Source organism: Anopheles gambiae, chromosome 2 (assembly GCF_943734735.2).
Source record: "Anopheles gambiae chromosome 2, idAnoGambNW_F1_1, whole genome shotgun sequence".
In the NCBI taxonomy this organism is placed as follows: domain Eukaryota; kingdom Metazoa; phylum Arthropoda; class Insecta; order Diptera; family Culicidae; genus Anopheles; species Anopheles gambiae.
In genome coordinates, this window is record NC_064601.1 from 53,406,556 (window position 1) to 53,425,739 (window position 19,184).

Here is a 19,184-nt window from a genome sequence, read left to right on the forward strand (position 1 = left end):
CTGTAAAAGATGAAGACTCATACTATACTTGGTACTGCACTTGGATGACATTCATACTCCAGGATGCTCGGTCTCTGGCTGCAGCCTCCCATGCATGTAGACACCCGATCTTCGACAGATCTCGCTTCATCTCGCTGATCCAGCCATCGAGTGCGCTGTGCTCCCCTGCCCCAAACTGGAGATCGCTGTCGAATACCTTCTTGGTGGGGCATTAGTCCGGCATAAGTAAAAATAGGAAATAATAATCTACTTTTTATCTTACACCGTGTGCAATTTATTTAGTCGTCAAGCTGCTCACAGTTGAAGGTTTATTAGCATATTATCTAGATTCTAGAATGCCAGACAATGTATTTAAATCTCGGGTGAAAAGATTCAGGGATTCATAAATCTCAAAAGATATCTCAAAAGAGCTTCTGCTTATTTTTCTGCTTGATGTAACGACCTACGTGGTCATCCCAGCCTAAACATGCTATCGAAACTTAGTGCCCCGCATCCGAATAGTTATCCTTTCTTACCATAGTCAGACTTGAACGCACGACGGACCTGTTGTTAAGTCGTTCGAGTTAAACACTATACCACTTTTTGCTTACTTATCCGGTGCTTCAACCGCTTTGCGTTCTTGACCTGCCTCAGGAGTTTCCGAACTTCAGGAGTGTCGTTGTTGTTTAAAGCCTGCTAGAATCACTAGTGGGTTTGTCTTTCAGTGACTCATTCATTACCATAGTATGTAAGTAAGGCTCGAGTTGAGTTGAGACCAGCCCGTCCCTGAAATCAGCCTATCAATATCGTATACACATTAGTTACAGAAAGAACTTATTTGAATATCCTTACTGATCAGATCATCGAAATTGATTATGTTAATCTAGAAGATATTTTTTGCGTGTCTTTTATGGCTACTGTCGATTGATTGCATTGAAGGCAGGGTAGACAAAGTATTATCTATCATTTGGATACGAAAGCTAAGATAAAAAGTACTTAGTAAGTAGAAATATACATATTTTATGCTTCGTAGTCCTATTATTACTAAAATACAGAGCTTAAATTACCATTACAGTAGGTAATTCAGTAGTCGTAATTTATATTTTCCTTATCAATGCTTGAAAAATATTCAATTTTTCACAATAAACCTCAACCGTGTATCAATTCAATCCCTTTACACCATGACATACTTTGCTGACCCCTGGTTTCAGCTAATGGTATTTATTTGATTGGAAAAAAATGTGATATTCATCAGCTGTTAGAACGACTGGTTAGTTATACGTCCAATTAGGCCATTCTTAAGGGAATGAAAAGACAAAAGAAGAAAGGTTCTCAGGGTCTCGCACTGACGTGTAGCCAGCGTAGGACTTGATATATTCCTGGTGATGCAGTTGTGATACTTTGTTACAGATTCGATTGAACACAGCAATAACATCTGGAGCAGTTTTTTGCCTGAAGCCATGCAGTGAGTAGACAACTAAATCTTCCAATTAAAACACGTGTCATAAGAATGTGGCCAATTATGGATTGTTGGAAGAAAGTAAAGGGAGCTTCATATCTAAAATTATACCTTAAAAGAATGCAACTTGCATAGCTACAGGCGATGAGAATATATAGCTACATCGGTCGATTATATACAAGAAAGTATTGGTAGGCGAATGATGTACCGATATTTTCGCTAATTGGCTGCGATATAAAAATGAAATACTCGTTAGTCGCAGAAACACTCTTTTGTGGTCAGTACACAGTGAAACAGTTTGTAAATTTACATTATCAATGGATAGTAACAGTAAGAAAGATACATTTCCTCTAATTCAGATTTCCACTAAGATGTTACAAATTATCCGTTTGTGGAATGAATCATCTGGGCAAAGAATGTCGACATTCGGTGCGCTATTGATTGCCGTGTTCCCAATAATGTGGCTAGGGATAAGCTGGTTGTTTATAGTAAGCTCGCAGGACAATATCAAGCGTTTGATGAAAGCGATCAATGAACAGATAGTGTTTTGTATAGTGTTTTTGAAATTTAGCTTCTATGCAATTCATTTTCGTCGTTGGGAGCAGTTATTTTACGATCTGCAACGTTCGTTCAGCACTGTTGTGAACAATCCCAGTCTCGAGATTCAAACCATATTGGGACACGTAACGAAATCGACCCATAAGCTCACTAAATACTATTGCTCTATAGTAAGCTTCAACGGTGCTGCGTACGGCTTATTTCCAATGTTGTTCATAGTGGTTAAATATGCCGTGACGGGCTCGTACGACGTACCGCTTTCAACACCGATTGAAGGAAAGTGAGTATAAATTTGAAGATTGCCCAAAAACTTTAATTTAGAATTTAATTCTGTTTGTCTTGCAGCTATTTTATCCCCGGTTTTCGTACAAACTTTTGGGTTTGGTTGCCCTTAAATTTAGCCCAAAATGTGGTGCTGCAGTGTCATAGCTTTGCTGTAATTACCATTGAATGCTTCACATGGAATCTTGTGTATGCCACATCCTGTATGTTTCGAATCCTGCAAATCCAAGCCACCGAGCTTTTAGATCGAAGTCGGGATAAAAAAGAATGGAATATCAAGTTTAAAACATTCATAGCTCTGCATGATTCAGTGCTGAGGTATTAAATGAATTTTGTTTGAATAATGTTTTCTTCAGCTGTAGTGCTGTGTCTTTTGTAACAGATCGGCTAGGACACTGGAGGCAATTTTGAGCGGTCAGATATTATTACTTTATGTTTCAACAATTTTGGCTGTATGTCTTGGAATGGTAGTGCTGACCCTGGTAAGTTGCTGTGCTATGTTACTAGCAGAAGTTCATCTCAACCCCTTCATTTATTTTAGGCCATCGAAGATGTTTATCTCCTGTTAACAACGTTTGTCGCATTTGGCTACTGTATGTTTCAAATGTTTTCCTTCTCTTATCTCGGCACTGAGCTCATAGAGCAAAGCGAAGCAGTAGCGGATGGGATTTTCAATAGCAAATGGTATGAGGAGGATGTAAAAGTACAGAAAAATCTTAGCTTCGTACTGATGCGAACAAAGAAGCCGGTAAGATTGACTGCAGCAAAGTTGTTCGTTGTAACACGTGACTCCTTCACCCAGGTAAGGCGTGAACCTTATATGTTATTAACTATAGTTTCTATCAGTTAACTGCTGTTTTGATATTTTGTAGGTAATGAAACAGGCTTACACTATATTTGCATTGATGTCCCAATTTCTGGACGACATTGCGAATTAAACTTTTTATCTAAGCAGTGCGTGCCACATCACAATAGCACAATATCATTGTGAACGAGCGCATGTTTTGCTATGAATTTAAGTAGTTCAATTTTAGTAGATCAAAATCTAAATAACCATCATCGTCAGATTTTGCGGAGCGCCTGAAAGTATACACTGTGATGTTTTATCACAGCTTCTACAGGTTATGGTTAGATATAGCTTGCTGATGTTAAAAACAAATGTTTTCAATAAATCATATTACACGCTTGTCTTGCTTAATCCAGTTTGTAGCTGGGCAAGAATTAAGCTATATTTACATCCATAGTCAACACTTAGAAATTTAAATAAAATTACTGGTTTACTGATGAGTTTCAAACTCGTGCAATTGAACCAACCATTATTTTTATATAGAAATTATTTGAATTTGAAATTTGACGCCACTGCAGAGGTTTTAAAAAATGTATTTGAAGAAGCTCACTTGACAAAGTGTGCTGGAAAATAAAATCTCTTTCGAGAAATGACATGCGTCCTGCAAATAATTTCTAGGGAAAGAAATTGTACACATTATGAATCCAGGGTAATAGATACTTCCAGCCAAGTAAAAAATTGTGCAAGTATAATTTTAAAAAATTTACAAACATGGGTATTAGATCGATTCGATTTGAATCTTGCAAAAAAAAAATTATGTAGTTTAATTTATTGTTTGATAATTTTTAATTTGTTTCCTTCATCCCAGGGTTTCTCAAGATATTTTATGCATATTTCCTGTATTGGATTGAATTCGTCCCACGTATTTAATGTTCGTTTCTCAAGTTCCGATAGTTTATTGATAACGTTCCATGATTATTAAAATAGATTATTTAAACGCTTTAGAAATCGTGGGACAAATCCAAACAATTTCAGGAAAAAAAAACAAATTTCCTTGGAAAACAACTCAAAAGCTTTGTGATAGTCTAATTCATTATTTGGAAGCAGAAAGTTGAATACGTAGGGCAAACAGCAATTTAAAAAAAAAAACAAAGTATAATAAAATTAATATTTATTTAAAATTTTAACAAAGTTTAGCATTAAATAACGCTTAATTTTGTTTATGTTTTATTTATTTTGATAAATTTTCATTGTCTTTTACGATATGGTCCATCATGCAAAGGTCAATCAAAGTAAAAAATATAAATCCCTAAAGTAATGTTAATGATTTTTTTATAAATTTAAGATCGCTTCTCAATTTAATGGTGTCTAAAGTGAGCTGTTGAATTTTAACAATAAATAAAAAAAAATCATAGAATGATGAAAGAATTGTTCAACAGTACCTTCAAATACATTAAATCTACTTTCATTTCATATGGTTACTAGAAACTAACGAGTTGGGGTGACAGGTTGTATTTTGGCTAAACATTCTACTTGACATTTTCACTACTTGTGAGAGTAGAGTCATCAGTTTGCATAAAATCGCGTTTGTGAGAATACTTAAGTGGATCTCTTGGTATTCCATAGAGTTAAATGAAAATGCAGGATTTCACACTTTATCTCAAAACCGTGGGATACTTTCCCAAATCGTTCTTAAACAATGCCAAAACTACGGCATGATGCTTGAAAACGTTGATAATAATATCTGTATTCATCGGATGCAATGGTGAATCTGCGGCACCTTTCTCGAACACACTGTTCCACGCCCAGGACATGTGCTTCAACAAATTATTTACACACATAACCCCTGTCGACATCAATGTATTGAAAACGCCTTATTATTGTTATTATATTTTTTTTTATCAAATAAGAGTATTAAAACAGTTGAAACCACTGTCTTTAAACATTTTAATTTTAAAACGTGCAATTACTCTTTGTTTAAACTGTTAACATTCTGTTAACTGTTAAACATTCGCAACAGTTAAGTTATAAATGACTCAGACTATATGTTTCTTTGTGCTGCAATTATTATGGAAACTGATAATTAAGTCTTTCTCTGGTTATCGAGATTCTTCTATGTGGAATGATGAATCAAACCAACAACTATCAAGATAATAAACATTCAACAAGGACTAATCATCTTTGTAGTTCGTTCTTAAATAAACAAACTTGCACTACCGTTTGAAACGTTTATTAACATGTGAAGCTTTACCGTATAATTATTCCATTTCGTTGTGTGTAGTAGTGATCAGCATGGACTCAAACATTGAGGAACGTACATTCAGCATTGGGGGAAAGAGCAGTAGAACCTAGAGAGCAGTACGTTCAAGATGAACTTGCTTGAGTAATGCATAGATACGCTATCCGTATCGGATAACACCTGGTAAGCAGGCTCGTAATGCAGCATAACGCATAGGGACCCACAACTTTATAAATGTTGAAAAAATGTAGATCCATCGTTTGTGATGCTCTAGGAGACAGGGCGTTACCTGGTAAATGATAGATGACGTCTTAATAACTACAACAGCACTAATTATCAGCAATATAAAAGGGGAATCAGTGTCTTAAAAACACTCATTTGTGTTTAGTTTACAGTGAAACAGTTTGTGTTTATTAACTCAAAATGAAGCCTAGCTGCAAGGAAGGTGTATTTCCCTTAATAAACCTCAGCATAAAGCTATTGAAAATAGTTGGTTTTTGGAACAAAACGACGGGGCAAAGGATTTCAGTTATTGGTTTACTGGCAGTTATATTGTATCTTTTAGCGTGGCTTATCCCAAACTGGCTGTTCATAGTGAGCTCGCAGGACAATATCACACGACTGATAAAAGCGACCAACGAGCAAATACTGTACTTTATTGCCTTCTTCAAGTTGTACTTCTACGTAATACATTATCGACGCTGGGAGAAGCTGTTTTACGATCTGCAACTTGCGTTTAGCTCGGTTATGACCAACCCGAGCCCCGAAATTCAAGGAATATTGGGACACGTAACGAAATCGACCCATAACCTTACCAAATACTACAGTTATGTAGTAAATTTCAACTGTGCATGGTACGGTGTGTTCCGAATGTTGTTCATAGTGGTTAAATATGCCGTGACGGGCTCGTACGACGTACCGCTTTCAACACCGATCGAGGCAAAGTATGCAATGGCAAATAAAACTGAAAATTAGTGAAACTGTAATCACTGTAATCTGAAATTGTGATAATTTGTTTTGCAGGTATTTTATTCCCGGCCTGCATACAAACTTTTGGGTTTGGTTGCCGGTGACTTTAGGCCTAAATGTACTGCTGGAGTGGCATAGCTTAGCTTTGGTTTTCGTTGAAACCTTCATATGGAATCTTGTGTATGCCACATCCTGTATGTTTCGAATTCTGCAAATCCTGGCCAACGAGCTTTCAGATCGAAAACGGAATGAAGGAATATGGACAGTAGAGTTTGAAAAATTCTCAACTTTACATGATTCTGTGTTGAGGTAGACAATAAAATCAAATCGCAAAATCCTTCAGATGCTACAGTGAAGTGTGTTTTTTTTTTGTAACAGATCGGCTGGGACACTGGAGGAAATTCTTAGCGGACATATGCTTTTGCTTTATGTATCGACCATATTTTCCCTATGCCTGTCGATGGTTGTATTGTCTTTGGTAAGTTGCAGTTATATGTTGTTAAGTAATCTTTTCTTATTGAACCTCTTTGTTTTAGCCTATCGATGACTTTATTTTGCTGCTAACAACATTTGTCGCATTTGGATACTGTATTTTTCAAACCTTTTCCTTCTCTTACCTCGGCACTGAGCTCATTGAGCAAAGCGAAGCAGTAGCGGATGCAATTTTCCACAGCAAATGGTACACGCAGAAGCTGAACAGACAGAAAGACATGTGTTTCTTGATGATGCGAGCAAATAAGCCGGTGAAATTGACTGCCGCCAAGTTGTTCGTTGTAACACGCGATTCCTTCACCCAGGTAAATTGTGAATTCTTTGCACTGAATGTTTTTTTTTTATAAACTAACAATCCTTTTGGTGTTTTTGTAGGTAATTAAACAGGCATACACAATCTTTACATTGATGTCACAGTTTTTGGACAACCCTGTGAATTAAGATATTTGGATTGTAGAGAATCATACAATTGCGTATCCAATCGATTATAATTGACAGTGCTCTAATAAACGCAAGATTTGCAAAATATATCGGAAATATCTCAAATGAAATACCTTAATTTGTGCGTTTGGGATTGACAGCGACGAAGGAATGAAGATTCGACTTTTTTTGCTATAAATAATGGATTTAATGATAGAGTGTCTGTTTGTTGATGATAGAAGCGTGTGAACATAATAATGATGTAGAATCACATAATCTAATATCTGTTCTAATATTCGTTATTGCACTCCATTCTTTATGCACACTGCAATGTATTTCTTTGCCATGTGTTTGTATGGGGTTGTGAGCTCTTTCGGTGCGGTCAGCAGCCTCGTGAGTTAAAATATGTTTTGCACTTCATGTCCTATATTCTTCTATTTGTCGTAACGTTCAACGCGGTCATACTGGCCTATAAAGGCTTTCGAGACTTATTTGATACGACGCAGTCAGTCCTTGCTACGGTGCGCGGGTCCTTATCAGACTTGAACCCATGGTGGGCATGTTGTTAAGTGGTATTTTCTATATTTTATTCCAGTAGTAATTAATACTTTGAGAAAATTCCCCTATTGATTATTTTTGTCCAACAGGAACCGCAAACGGTAATTTTACCACTTTCACATGGAAATGTGAAATAAATCAATAACAAGAATCTTGTTTCAAACACTATTCATGTTTCAAATAAGCAAATGCCAGTGTTGTGTTTGGTAGCGACCGATGGTGGAGGGGGAGGGGGGGGAAGGAAGGGCTATGTCGATTTGTTTATGATCCTATGAAGCACAGTCTTACTCCTACTATGATTTAGGCAAATGGTGATGATCGCGATAAGATCTTGGCTATCATTTGCGGTTCGTTTTATTTTATTTTACATCTGTACACATAACACAATTAACAATAAACAATACAGAGTTTCGAGGCACAGTTTTTCCCTGTCTTTAAAAAAGGAGACTAATCTGATGTATGTAATTATCGCGGAATCTCTATGTTATGTGATTGTAGTAAGCTGTTTGAAAATGTTATGTTCCGCCACATGTCCTACACTTTCCTGCCTGTTATTTCTGTCTTCACGGCTTTATGCCTAAACGTTCGATAGAAACACATCTACTTCATTTGCTCCAATTTTGCTACTCCAGTATTGACAAGGGCCTCCAGGATGATGTCATTTATACCGAGTTCTGCGCTGCCTTTGACAAGGTCAACCATTACATATTGCTTGCTAAATTATTGAAATATGGTGCACACTCAAAACTTTTAGCATGGTTAGAAAGCTACCCAATGAACCGTTGCATTAATGTAAAAATTGGAACAACTTTTTTAGACCCTTTCTGTAACTTTTCTGGTGTTCCACAAGGAGCATATTAGGGCCACTTATTATATTTATTAACGATATTGTGTTTGCTATTCCCAACATCAATGTTTTACTATATGCAGACAATCTTAAGATGTTCCTTGCTGTTGAAAAGTTTAATGACTGCGAAAAGCTTCAAGATTCCGTAAAGTGTTTTTTCGCGTGGTGCCATGACAACCAAATGTTTGTGAATGTACAAAAATGTAACTGCATTACTTTCTCTAGGAAAAGGATTCCAATAACTTTTAATTACAAATTTGGTCATGACTGTGGTTCGTGATTTAGGAATAATGTTAGACAGTAAACTTATATTATCGCGCCATTTCCACACAATCGTGTCAAGAGCGTTAAATGTGTTAGGTTTTATTCTACGTGCTTCTTCCGACTTAAAAGATTCTTTCTGTCTTAAATCGTTATATTGTGCCCTAGTCCGTCCTATACTAGAATTTGCTTGCGTTGTTTGGTGTCCAAACCAAGTTACCTATATAGACATGATAGAAAAAGTTCTATAGAAGGTTTCCTTTGTCAAACCAAATGCCACGCCCCTCGTACCATGTTAGGTGTCAGTTATTTGGTCTCGAAACTTTAGAACACAGGAGAAAGAATGCTCAATGTATTATCATGCATAAATTATTAAATGGAAATGGTGTACCTGAAATTTTAAATCTAATCAGCTTTTCTGCACCTACTAGGGACCTTAGAAGCAGGCCTTTAATCAGGATCCCATTTCGATCTTCTTCATTTGGCACCAACGACCCCTTAATTAAAATGTGTGTCTGCTACAACAGCCTTGAATCATCTGCAGATTTTCATATCCCTGTTTCTCGCCTTCGTCAGATATTAATTTCAGATGTCAGATGTAAAGGTCTAGTGTTATTCATATTTAAGTTGTTCACTAATTAACAATATGTATCGGTTATTTAGGCCCATTGCCCGAAAACGAAAATAAATAAATATATTAATACTAATCATAATAGTAATAACAATAATAGTAATATTAATAATAATAATAATAATAATAATAATAATAATAATAATAATAATAATATTAATATTAATAATAATAATAATAATAATAATAATAATAATAATAATAATAATAATAATAATAATAATAATAATAATAATAATAATAATAATAATAATAATAATAATAATAATAATAATAATAATAATAATAATAATAATAATAATAATAAAAGTAATAATAATGATAATAATAATAATAATAATAATAATAATAATAATAATAATAATAATAATAATAATAATAATAATAATAATAATAATAATAATAATAATAATAATAATAATAATAATAATCATAATAATAATAATAATAATAATAATAATATTAATAATAATAATAATAATAATAATAATAATAATAATAATAATAATAATAATAATAATAATAATAATAATAATAATAATAATATTAATAATAATAATAATAATAATAATAATAATAACAATAATGATAATAATGATAATAATAATAATGATAATAATAATAATAATAATAATACTAATAATTGTATGATTATACCCTAATATTAAGCAATACGGCCAAAGCCGTTCTTTCTTAATAAAAAAAATACTAATAATAATAATAATAATAATAATAATAATAATAAAAATAATAACACTGATATTTGCGAAGCAATGCGGCCCGCGAACTAAGGTTTGGAGACCCCTGACTTAGATAATTACAACTTGTATCATTTATAACGAGTGTACATGTGAATGCGTTGGTTAGATAAGTAAGGGTCTAAGATATATGTAAGAATAGAACAGGGATACCAGATATTTAATTCGTAATTTATGTTTGACGATACTTAGTTTTACCCAATATGAACACGTAAGATCAACACTTACTGGTAACAGTTATTTATACTACCGATAAAAGATATATTCCATTTAAATGAGAATTAAGCAGTTATGTAAGCTTACCATTGTGGTTATTTATGGATTTGTTTCACTTTCCAACTGGTACCACAGCAGTTGTGGTCATTTTTAAAATATATTAAATTTAATAAAACAAATAATAACTGTCGCTATTTTAGCTTGAACATTGGCAAACACATCCAATTATTCAGCTATCCAATCAAAACACTTGGCACAACAATATGGCCAATTAGGCATGTATGGAAAATGCCAATGTGGTAAATTTGTTGTTGAAAGGATTGCTAGGAATTAAATCAGTCAATTTCTAGCACATTTACCAACCTTGAGAATAGGTATGGCCTTCATAATCTACAATAGGGAATACAGAGTGATACATATTTTATCATTATCATACCTTTTCTCCTACAGATGTTTTAATTGGCAGCAATATAAAAGGAGACTCATCGTCGATCGTCGGCACTCATTCGTGAATAGTAAAACAATTTAAACGCTCAGTGCCTCAAAAAACAGCAAACATTGACATTATGAGTAAGCAAGGTGAATTTCCGCTGGTAAAACTCTCTACAAAGTTGTTAAGAATCATTCGTTTTTGGAACGATTCCCCGGGACAAAGGATTCCTTCCTTCGGTTTGCTGGTTACTGCCATATATCCACTAATATGGCTTATCCCTAGCTGGTTGTTTCTTGTGAGCTCGCAGGACAATATCACACGTTTCATGAAGGCAGCTAACGAGCAGATAGTGTTTTCTCTTATCTGCTGCAAGTTGTGCTTCTACGCAATTCATTTTCGTCGTTGGGAGAAGCTGTATTACGATCTGCAACGTTCGTTCAGCACCGTTCTGAACAATCCAAATCTAGAGATTCAAACCATATTGGGACACGTAACGAAATCGACTCATAACCTTACTAAATACTACTGTTCTACAGTAAGCTTCAACTGTGCTGCGTACGGCTTATTTCCAATGTTGTTCATAGTGGTTAAATATGCCGTGACGGGCTCGTACGACGTGCCGCTTTCAACACCGATCGAGGCAAAGTATGCAATGGCAAATAAAACTTAAAATTAGCCTGAAACACTGTAATCTGAAATTGTGATGATTTGTTTGGCAGCTATTTTATCCCCGGCCTGCGTACAAACTTTTGGGTTTGGTTGCCAGTGAATTTAACACTAAATGCCATACTGGAGTTGCATGGGTTTGCTTTGGTTTTCGTTGAAACCTTCACATGGAATCTTGTGTATGCCACATCCTGTATGTTTCGAATCCTGCAAATCCAGGTCAACGAGCTTTCGCATCAAAGTCGAAATGAAAAGGAATGGAATGGCAAGCTTAAAACATTCATAGCTCTGCATGATTCTGTGCTAAGGTAAGAAACAAATACATTTCGAATAACATGTACATACAGTAGCTATGATAGTGTGTATTCTACTACAGATCGGCTGAAACACTGGAGGAAATATTGAGTTTGCAGATGTTATTACTTTACATATCGACCATTTTGGCTCTGTGTCTGGGTATGGTCGTGCTGTCTTTGGTAAGTTGTTGCTTTTTTCAATCAAGATTTGGTCGATCATGCTTATGATCAAATTCTTAGAGTCGCTTGTTGAAGTTTCTTCTTCTTCTTCTTTGGCACAACGACCGTTGTCGGTCAAGGCCTACCCACTGGTGAAGTAAGCTTAGCTAGCTTTCTTTGACTTATTGATTACCCCCATAGCAGGATAGTCAAGTCCTACGTATGGCGGCACGGTCCATTTGAGGCTTGAACCCATGAAGGGCATGTTGTTAAGTCGTACGAGTTGACGACTGTACTACGAGACCGGCTAGATATTATACTAGTTAAACTTAAAATGGTTAAGAACTCATGCTTGCCTAATGGAATTTTTGAATGTTACCTTATTTCAATTTCAAAAATGATTTTTTTTCTCACGGAACGCTTTCGTTATAGGCTGTCAATGAGGTGTATGTGCTGTTGACTACCATGGCCGTATTTGGTTACTGTATTTTTCAAACCTTTTCCTTCTCTTACCTCGGCACTGAGCTCATTGAGCAAAGCGAAGCAGTAGCGGATGCAATTTTCCACAGCAAATGGTACACGCAGAAGCTGAACAGACAGAAAGACATGTGTTTCTTGATGATGCGAGCAAATAAGCCGGTGAAATTGACTGCCGCCAAGTTGTTCGTTGTAACACGCGATTCCTTCACCCAGGTAAATTGTGAATTCTTTGCACTGAATGTTTTTTTTATAAACTAACAATCCTTTTGGTGTTTTTGTAGGTGATTAAACAGGCATACACAATCTTTACATTGATGTCACAGTTTTTGGACAACCCTGTGAATTAAGATATTTGGATTGTAGAGAATCATACAATTGCGTATCCAATCACTTATAATTGACAGTGCTCTAATAAACGCAAGATTTGCAAAATATATCGGAAATATCTCAAATGAAATACCTTAATTTGTGCGTTTGGGATTGACAGCGACAAAGGAATGAAGATTAGACTTTTTTGCTATAAATGCCTACGAACTTACAATGGAAAGGGCCCGTAAGTTCGTAGGCTGAAATTTCAGCCTGTCAGCTGTTCGCGTTGTATAGCAGTTTTTCGAGCAGCTATCTAAGTGTGTATAATATAGAGGTGGGCTTATCCCAAGGTGTATGAATTTAGAAGGCTGATTTTTATCGCTTCTGCTTCTGAATGAAGATTTTAATAGTGTTTTTGAGTATTCGTTAAGCCTCAAGAAAGATTGTTTGAACAAAAATTTCCCCATCCTGTCAAAAAGTGATATTCAAATTTGGTTTTAAAAAACATAGTATGAGACCACCTGGACTACATAAACTTTGACTCCAGACTGCACCACGTGATCTCTTTAATGCACCTTGGGATAAATGTAAACAATACCGTGTTTTCGAGCAAGTACTCGAATCTAATTCTATCTTTGTGGCTAGAATAATCTAGACTGAAAATTGCAGACTAGTTTTTTGTGTGGTTTTGTATGGAGTGTTTACATGATTTCAGCCTCCAACTGTCAAACTCCATACAAAATACTGACTAGAATCGTGAAGGGCCCCAATAATGGATTTAATGATAGAGTGTCTGTTTGTTGATGATAGAAGCGTGTGAACATAATTGTTGTGTCTTTGGCTTGCATCAGGTACTTTATTAAAACACTAATATAACAGCACACACAATAAATAATACTGACAAGCACAATACACAATAAAATACTCGGCCGCGCGCCAGCCGTACCGTGCCCTGCCGGGAGCCCTGCTCGACCGGCTGCTCGCAACACTTGCTTGTCCGAGCGCACAACACACACTAAGCGGCCCGCGCTTAGTGTGCGTACGACAGTGTGCGTGACACACTGTCGTCCCCTGGACATTGACCAGTGGTAGCACAACTACCACGGCAAGTCCAGGGGTCGGCACGGCTGCCCACAACAATAATAATGATGTAGAATCACATAATCTAATATCTGTTCTCTGTTCAGAGAGAGATCGACTGTTAAACCGAGTGGTTGTGCCTTCCTTGTGCTCCTGATTTTTGATGCTGTTTTGCCGTGTTACTGCCTGATTTTCAACATTTGCAACATTGGTGCTGCTGAGTTGCTTGTACTGGCTAGTGCGTGCCTTCGATTGTTATCAAGTTGCACTTGAGTTCTTGCACCTAGTCTCCTGTTATTTCGTCAGTTTTGCCGAGATATTGTTTGGCTTCGTTCCTGCTCCTGTCACTCGTCAGTTTGTGCTGTGTCATTCGTTATGCAGTGCTCAACCTGCAATGCACCCACCGATAGTGCAAATTCGGTGTCCTGCGCCGGTGTGTGTGGTTCCAAGCATCATACCCATTGCACGGGTTTGTCCCGTGATTCTACTCGTGAGCTTGGGCGGAATAATCAATTGTTGTGGTTGTGCAAAAATTGTAATGAGTTTCGCAATGGCACAAACTCACTACTCACTAATGGCACAAATAGCAGCCCTACTCGAGTTGGTGAAAGCAGATATTCTCACCACGATTGACTCATCTCTCTCTTCTCTTAGATCGGCTATCAAGAGCGATTTGCTTGCTGAGATCCTCGCTCTCGCTGATAAGCTAACACCCATATTAGCTAAGCCGTCTGTTTCTCACGCATCGCGAACGCACACGTCCACTAATGCATCGTCACTCAACGCCACTAATACCAGAACGACTAAAACAGCATCCACTCGTCGTAAATTTACCAACTCAATGGAGCTCACTGCAGATATCCAACAAGCAGCGAACGATACCAACACTGTGGAAGCTTCTGATAGCTGCAACCACTACACTCATCGTACTAAGGTGACTAGTGATATTAGTGCTGGGCACTGCCGAACAAATACAAAATCATCTTCTGATCCTGTTTTGAACCATGATACCACGAACACTGGCATAGCAGAAAAAGTATGGTTATACTTCACGAACATCAAATCGCATGTCTCCGCTGATGATATGCGTGTGTGGCTTAAAGCTGTGCTGCCAACCGACAACATAGATGTTTACCGTCTCACGAAAAAGGGTGCAAACCTTGATTTGATGTCCTTTATATCGTTTAAAGTGAGTATTCCTAAATCACTTAAGGATCTGGCGCTTCAATCTACTATTTGGCCAGTTTCACTTACTGTTCGTGAGTTTGTTGATCGTGGCCTACCAAAGCAACGTATACATGAAAGGGCCCGATTTGACCCTTCTGCGCTTACTTCGCATCGTTCAAGCAGTGCAAATTGCTCTTCAGCTGCGCCAAAAAGCACCGCTCATCCGGATCATTTTTTGGATCATCGATCGCCATCCCCACAGCGCGGGAATCAATCACTATCCCAGATGACCGAGATCCTAGAGGCTATCCAACCGGAGTTTCCTCCCACACCCCCTCAGTTATCACCGGGGGTGGGGCTTCAATCACAGAACAATCTCAGCAACACGAATCGCTCACCACAGATCAGCCCGTTTGCCAAACGGATAGCTCACAATTAATAGACCCCTTCGTGATCTATTACCAAAATGTTCGAGGCCTTCGCACCAAATATAATGAATTGCGCCTTTCTGCGAATGAATCAGGGTTTGAAATGCTTGCCCTTACTGAAACCTGGTTAAATGAATCGATTCCATCCAATATGGTCCTGGATAGTGATTCTTACAATATATACCGTTGCGATCGCAGCAGGTTAAACAATGAACGATCGCGTGGGGGTGGTGTGCTGCTTGCATGTTCCAGTCGTTATCCGTCTGTGGCACTTAACATGAATCAACCTACGCTTGAAGCTTTATGTATTCGTGTTTCTTTTCCTAAGTTTCGTCTTTATGTGGGGATTGTTTATGTGCCACCGTATTTGAGCAGCGACCGCAACTATTTCGAATCCCTTTCTGCTTTCATCAGCGATGCATACATGCATATGAAACCGAATGATCATCTTATCCTTCTTGGCGACTTCAATCAACCGGCGTTAGGGTGGTCGCCTGCAGCCGCAGTAAGGTCAGATTCATCTTTACCTATGAGACATTATGTGCCTCATATCTCTTTGAATTCATCCAGTTCCTGCTTTTTGGATGTGTTAAATTTGCATGAACTCTATCAGCTGAACGGGGTGCATAACCATTCAAATCATTATCTGGACCTGGTGCTCTCTAACTCTGCTGCTGCTGCTTGTTCTTCTGTGTATCCTGCTTCGTCACTGCTCCTGCCCCAGGATGCCCATCATCCTGCTCTGGAAATTGCGTTACCGTCTTCTTTATTTAGGGCTAGTAGGGTTAGGAATGAATTGCCTTCTGCTCCTAATTCATTGAGTGTTCGTTATAATTTTCGTCTTACAGACTATCGTAAACTTAATTCTATTCTATCTCTTGCCGACTGGTCTTTTTTTTATCAATGTACATCGGTCGACGAGGCTGTCCAATCGTTTAATGCTTTGTTAACCTCTGCACTCCTTTCATGTACACCTATTTTTCGTTCCCCTCCTAATCCTCCCTGGTCCAATCGTACTCTTCGCAACCTGAAAAAGGATAGAATGAAATATCTTAGGAGGTATCGTCTGAACCGATCTGCTTTCAACTTTCGTTTATTTAAGTACGCTGCCTCTGCGCATCGACTATACAACAGGGCTCGTTTTGAGGCCTATTCGAGTAGACTGCAATCGCGTTTCCGTTCTGATCCAGCATCCTTCTGGCAATTTGTTAGGATTCGAAGAGGGTGCAATACGTTACCTAATGAAATGGTACTTGATTCTCGAACTGCCTCTACGCCTGTTGAGATCTGTGAGCTATTCTCTGCACATTTTTCCCAAATGTTTGAGCCACCGGTTAGTGACCCTAACCTTATTGAGGGTGGGCTACTCTACACGCCAGAGAACTTAATTAATCTCTCCGATATTTCGGTTAGCTCTGAAACAGTTGTACAGGTGTTATTTGGGTTGAAACGTTCTTTTACTCCTGGTCCAGATGGCATTCCTGCCTCAGTTTTAATAAACTGTAAGGACGTGCTTGCTCCACACCTTGCTAAAATTTTCAACCTTTCACTTTCTCTCGGGGTCTTTCCTGCTCTTTGGAAATCCTGTTGGCTTTTTCCGGTACACAAAAAGGGATGCCGTAGCATTGTCTCTAATTATCGTGGGATAACTCAAACATGTGCCACAGCCAAAACTTTTGAGCTATGTATCTTTCCAACCATACTTCATAGTTGTAGTTCCGCTATTAGCCCTAAACAGCATGGGTTTATGCCTGGTAGGTCTACTTCTACTAATCTCATGTCTTTTGTTACCAATATTTTCAGATCTTTTGAGGCAGGTACCCAACTTGATGCAATATACACTGACTTTCATGCTGCATTTGATAGTTTGCCCCACTCTTTACTATTAGCTAAACTATCTAAACTTGGTTTTGGTGATGGCATTATTAGCTGGCTGTCCTCATACTTAAGTAATCGATCTTGCAGGGTTAAAACCGGGTCGTACTTATCTGAGGAGTTTTTTTGTACGTCAGGTGTCCCTCAGGGTTGTGTGCTAAGTCCACTTCTGTTTTCTTTGTTCATCAATGATGTCTGTAATGTTTTACCTCCTGATGGTCATCTCCTTTATGCGGATGATATCAAAATCTTTTTACCTGTGTCCTCTTCTTCTGATTGTATGAGTCTTCAGCATTACCTTAATGCATTTGTTCATTGGTGTTCATCCAACTTACTTCGCTTGTGCCCTGATAAATGTTCTGTTATTTCTTTCTCTCACTCTCTTTCTCCTATTTCATTTAACTATACTCTCTCTAACTCGTCTCTCTCTCGTGTTTTGTCCATCCGTGACCTTGGTATTATACTCGACAGTCGTCTTAACTTTAAACTGCAGCTTGATGAGGTTCTACTAAAAGCTAATCGAACTCTTGGGTTTATTTTACGTTTTACCTCTATTTTTAGAGATCAAAGCTTCTTAAGAAACCTTTATTGTGCTCTGGTAAGGCCTCTTCTTGAATATGCTAGCATAATCTGGAATCCTCCTACTATTGATGGCTGTTCGAGAATTGAAAGTATTCAGCGCCTTTTTACCAGGGTTGCTTTTCGTCGTTTGTTCGGTGCTGCCCCACTACCTCCCTATGAAACGCGATTGCAGTTATTCAATCTTCACTCTTTAAGCTTCCGCCGCCAAGTGTCTCAGGCATGTTTTATTGGTGGCTTATTACTTTCTGATACTGATGCTCCTGATTTACTCTCGTCCATCTCGTTGTATGTTCCCTCTCGTTCCCTTCGTCCTCGTGATCCTCTGTCAATTGAAACACGTCATACTCTTTATACTTTCAATGATCCTATTCTATCCTGTTTCAGGTTGTTTAACCACTTTTACTATCTCTTTGATTTCGACTCCTCTCTCAACTCTTTCCGTAACCGTATTTTTTCTTCTAATTCTCTTTAATTATTCTTCTAAGTTTCATTAAGTTTTGATAGTCTCTACGCTCTACCTATGTTTTTTTTCTTTAATTTTTTTGCTAGGTCTAGACTAGTTTAGTTATGCTTAGTTTTTCATGAATTATTTTGTTTATTTGTTAGGGTTTATTTAGTTTTAAGTCTGCCTTATTTAGCCTTGATGGCGGATATTGTATTAATAAATGAAATTAAATGAAATGAAATGAAATGAAATGAAATGAAATATTCGTTATTGCACTCCATTATTTATGCACACTGCAATGTATTTCTTTGCAATGTGTTTGTATGGGGTTGTGAGCTCTTTCGGTGCGGTCAGCAGCCTCGTGCTAAGTCGAGCTAAGTCCACCGACAAACCGACGTGACACTGGCGTTACAAAAGTGTCCCACACGAAATTACTGTCATTTACCAGTGAGGCGAACACTCCTGTCAAAGTAAGCTCTGTTCACTGCTGCTTCGATGTAAACAACTTTTCTAAATACAAATGGCGAAGGAAGTGTGAGGCAAGATTTTGTGAGTATTATTGGACAAAACACCCAGGAAAATCGTTTTATAAGTTTTCAAAACAATGCAAAAGATGTGAGAAGTACATAAAATAATACGCATTGGAATTTGCGAAGAAAAACAAAAAGGGGGTTTAGCAGTTTCTTCTCTGTGTCAGTGTAGTAAGCGAATCATTATAGAGATGGCGCTAGTGTTTAACGTATTTTCATTTGAAATAAGGAGACAACTTTTAAAGCTCTTTTTGTTCGAAGTGTCATGTCGGTTTGTC

The 19,184-nt window shown here is 37.4% G+C and overlaps 3 protein-coding genes across 5 annotated transcripts; all 3 read left to right on the plus strand.

Annotated features, from left to right (window-relative positions):
* The first annotated feature begins 1,160 nt into the window (after window positions 1-1,160).
* Window positions 1,161-3,551, plus strand: LOC1274501 (odorant receptor 22b). Its single transcript, XM_061650930.1, has 3 exons — window positions 1,161-1,196; window positions 2,641-2,760; window positions 2,820-3,551. Exons 1-3 carry the CDS (start codon window positions 1,161-1,163, stop codon window positions 3,126-3,128), a joined length of 465 nt encoding a protein of 154 aa, XP_061506914.1. The 3' UTR covers window positions 3,129-3,551.
* A 934-nt stretch (window positions 3,552-4,485) lies between these two features.
* On the plus strand, window positions 4,486-7,389 carry LOC1274502 (odorant receptor 22b). Of its 2 annotated transcripts, XM_313637.2 has the most exons (5): window positions 4,486-6,248; window positions 6,328-6,582; window positions 6,652-6,751; window positions 6,810-7,070; window positions 7,141-7,389. In XM_313637.2, exons 1-5 carry the CDS (start codon window positions 5,728-5,730, stop codon window positions 7,204-7,206), a joined length of 1,203 nt encoding a protein of 400 aa, XP_313637.2. In that variant the 5' UTR covers window positions 4,486-5,727; the 3' UTR covers window positions 7,207-7,389. The 2 variants fall into 2 exon arrangements, with proteins under 2 accessions (XP_313637.2, XP_061502754.1); XM_061646770.1 differs by lacking the exon at window positions 4,486-6,248 and having other exon boundaries at window positions 6,272-6,582.
* Window positions 7,390-10,984: 3,595 nt separating this feature from the next.
* Window positions 10,985-12,995, plus strand: LOC1274503 (odorant receptor 49b). Of its 2 annotated transcripts, XM_313638.2 has the most exons (5): window positions 10,985-11,534; window positions 11,609-11,863; window positions 11,932-12,031; window positions 12,443-12,703; window positions 12,772-12,995. In XM_313638.2, the coding sequence occupies exons 1-5, from the start codon at window positions 11,023-11,025 to the stop codon at window positions 12,835-12,837; spliced, it is 1,194 nt and encodes a 397-aa protein (XP_313638.2). In that variant the 5' UTR covers window positions 10,985-11,022; the 3' UTR covers window positions 12,838-12,995. The 2 variants fall into 2 exon arrangements, with proteins under 2 accessions (XP_313638.2, XP_061502755.1); XM_061646771.1 differs by lacking the exons at window positions 10,985-11,534; window positions 11,609-11,863; window positions 11,932-12,031 and having other exon boundaries at window positions 12,299-12,703; window positions 12,772-12,990.
* The last annotated feature ends 6,189 nt before the right edge of the window (window positions 12,996-19,184 follow it).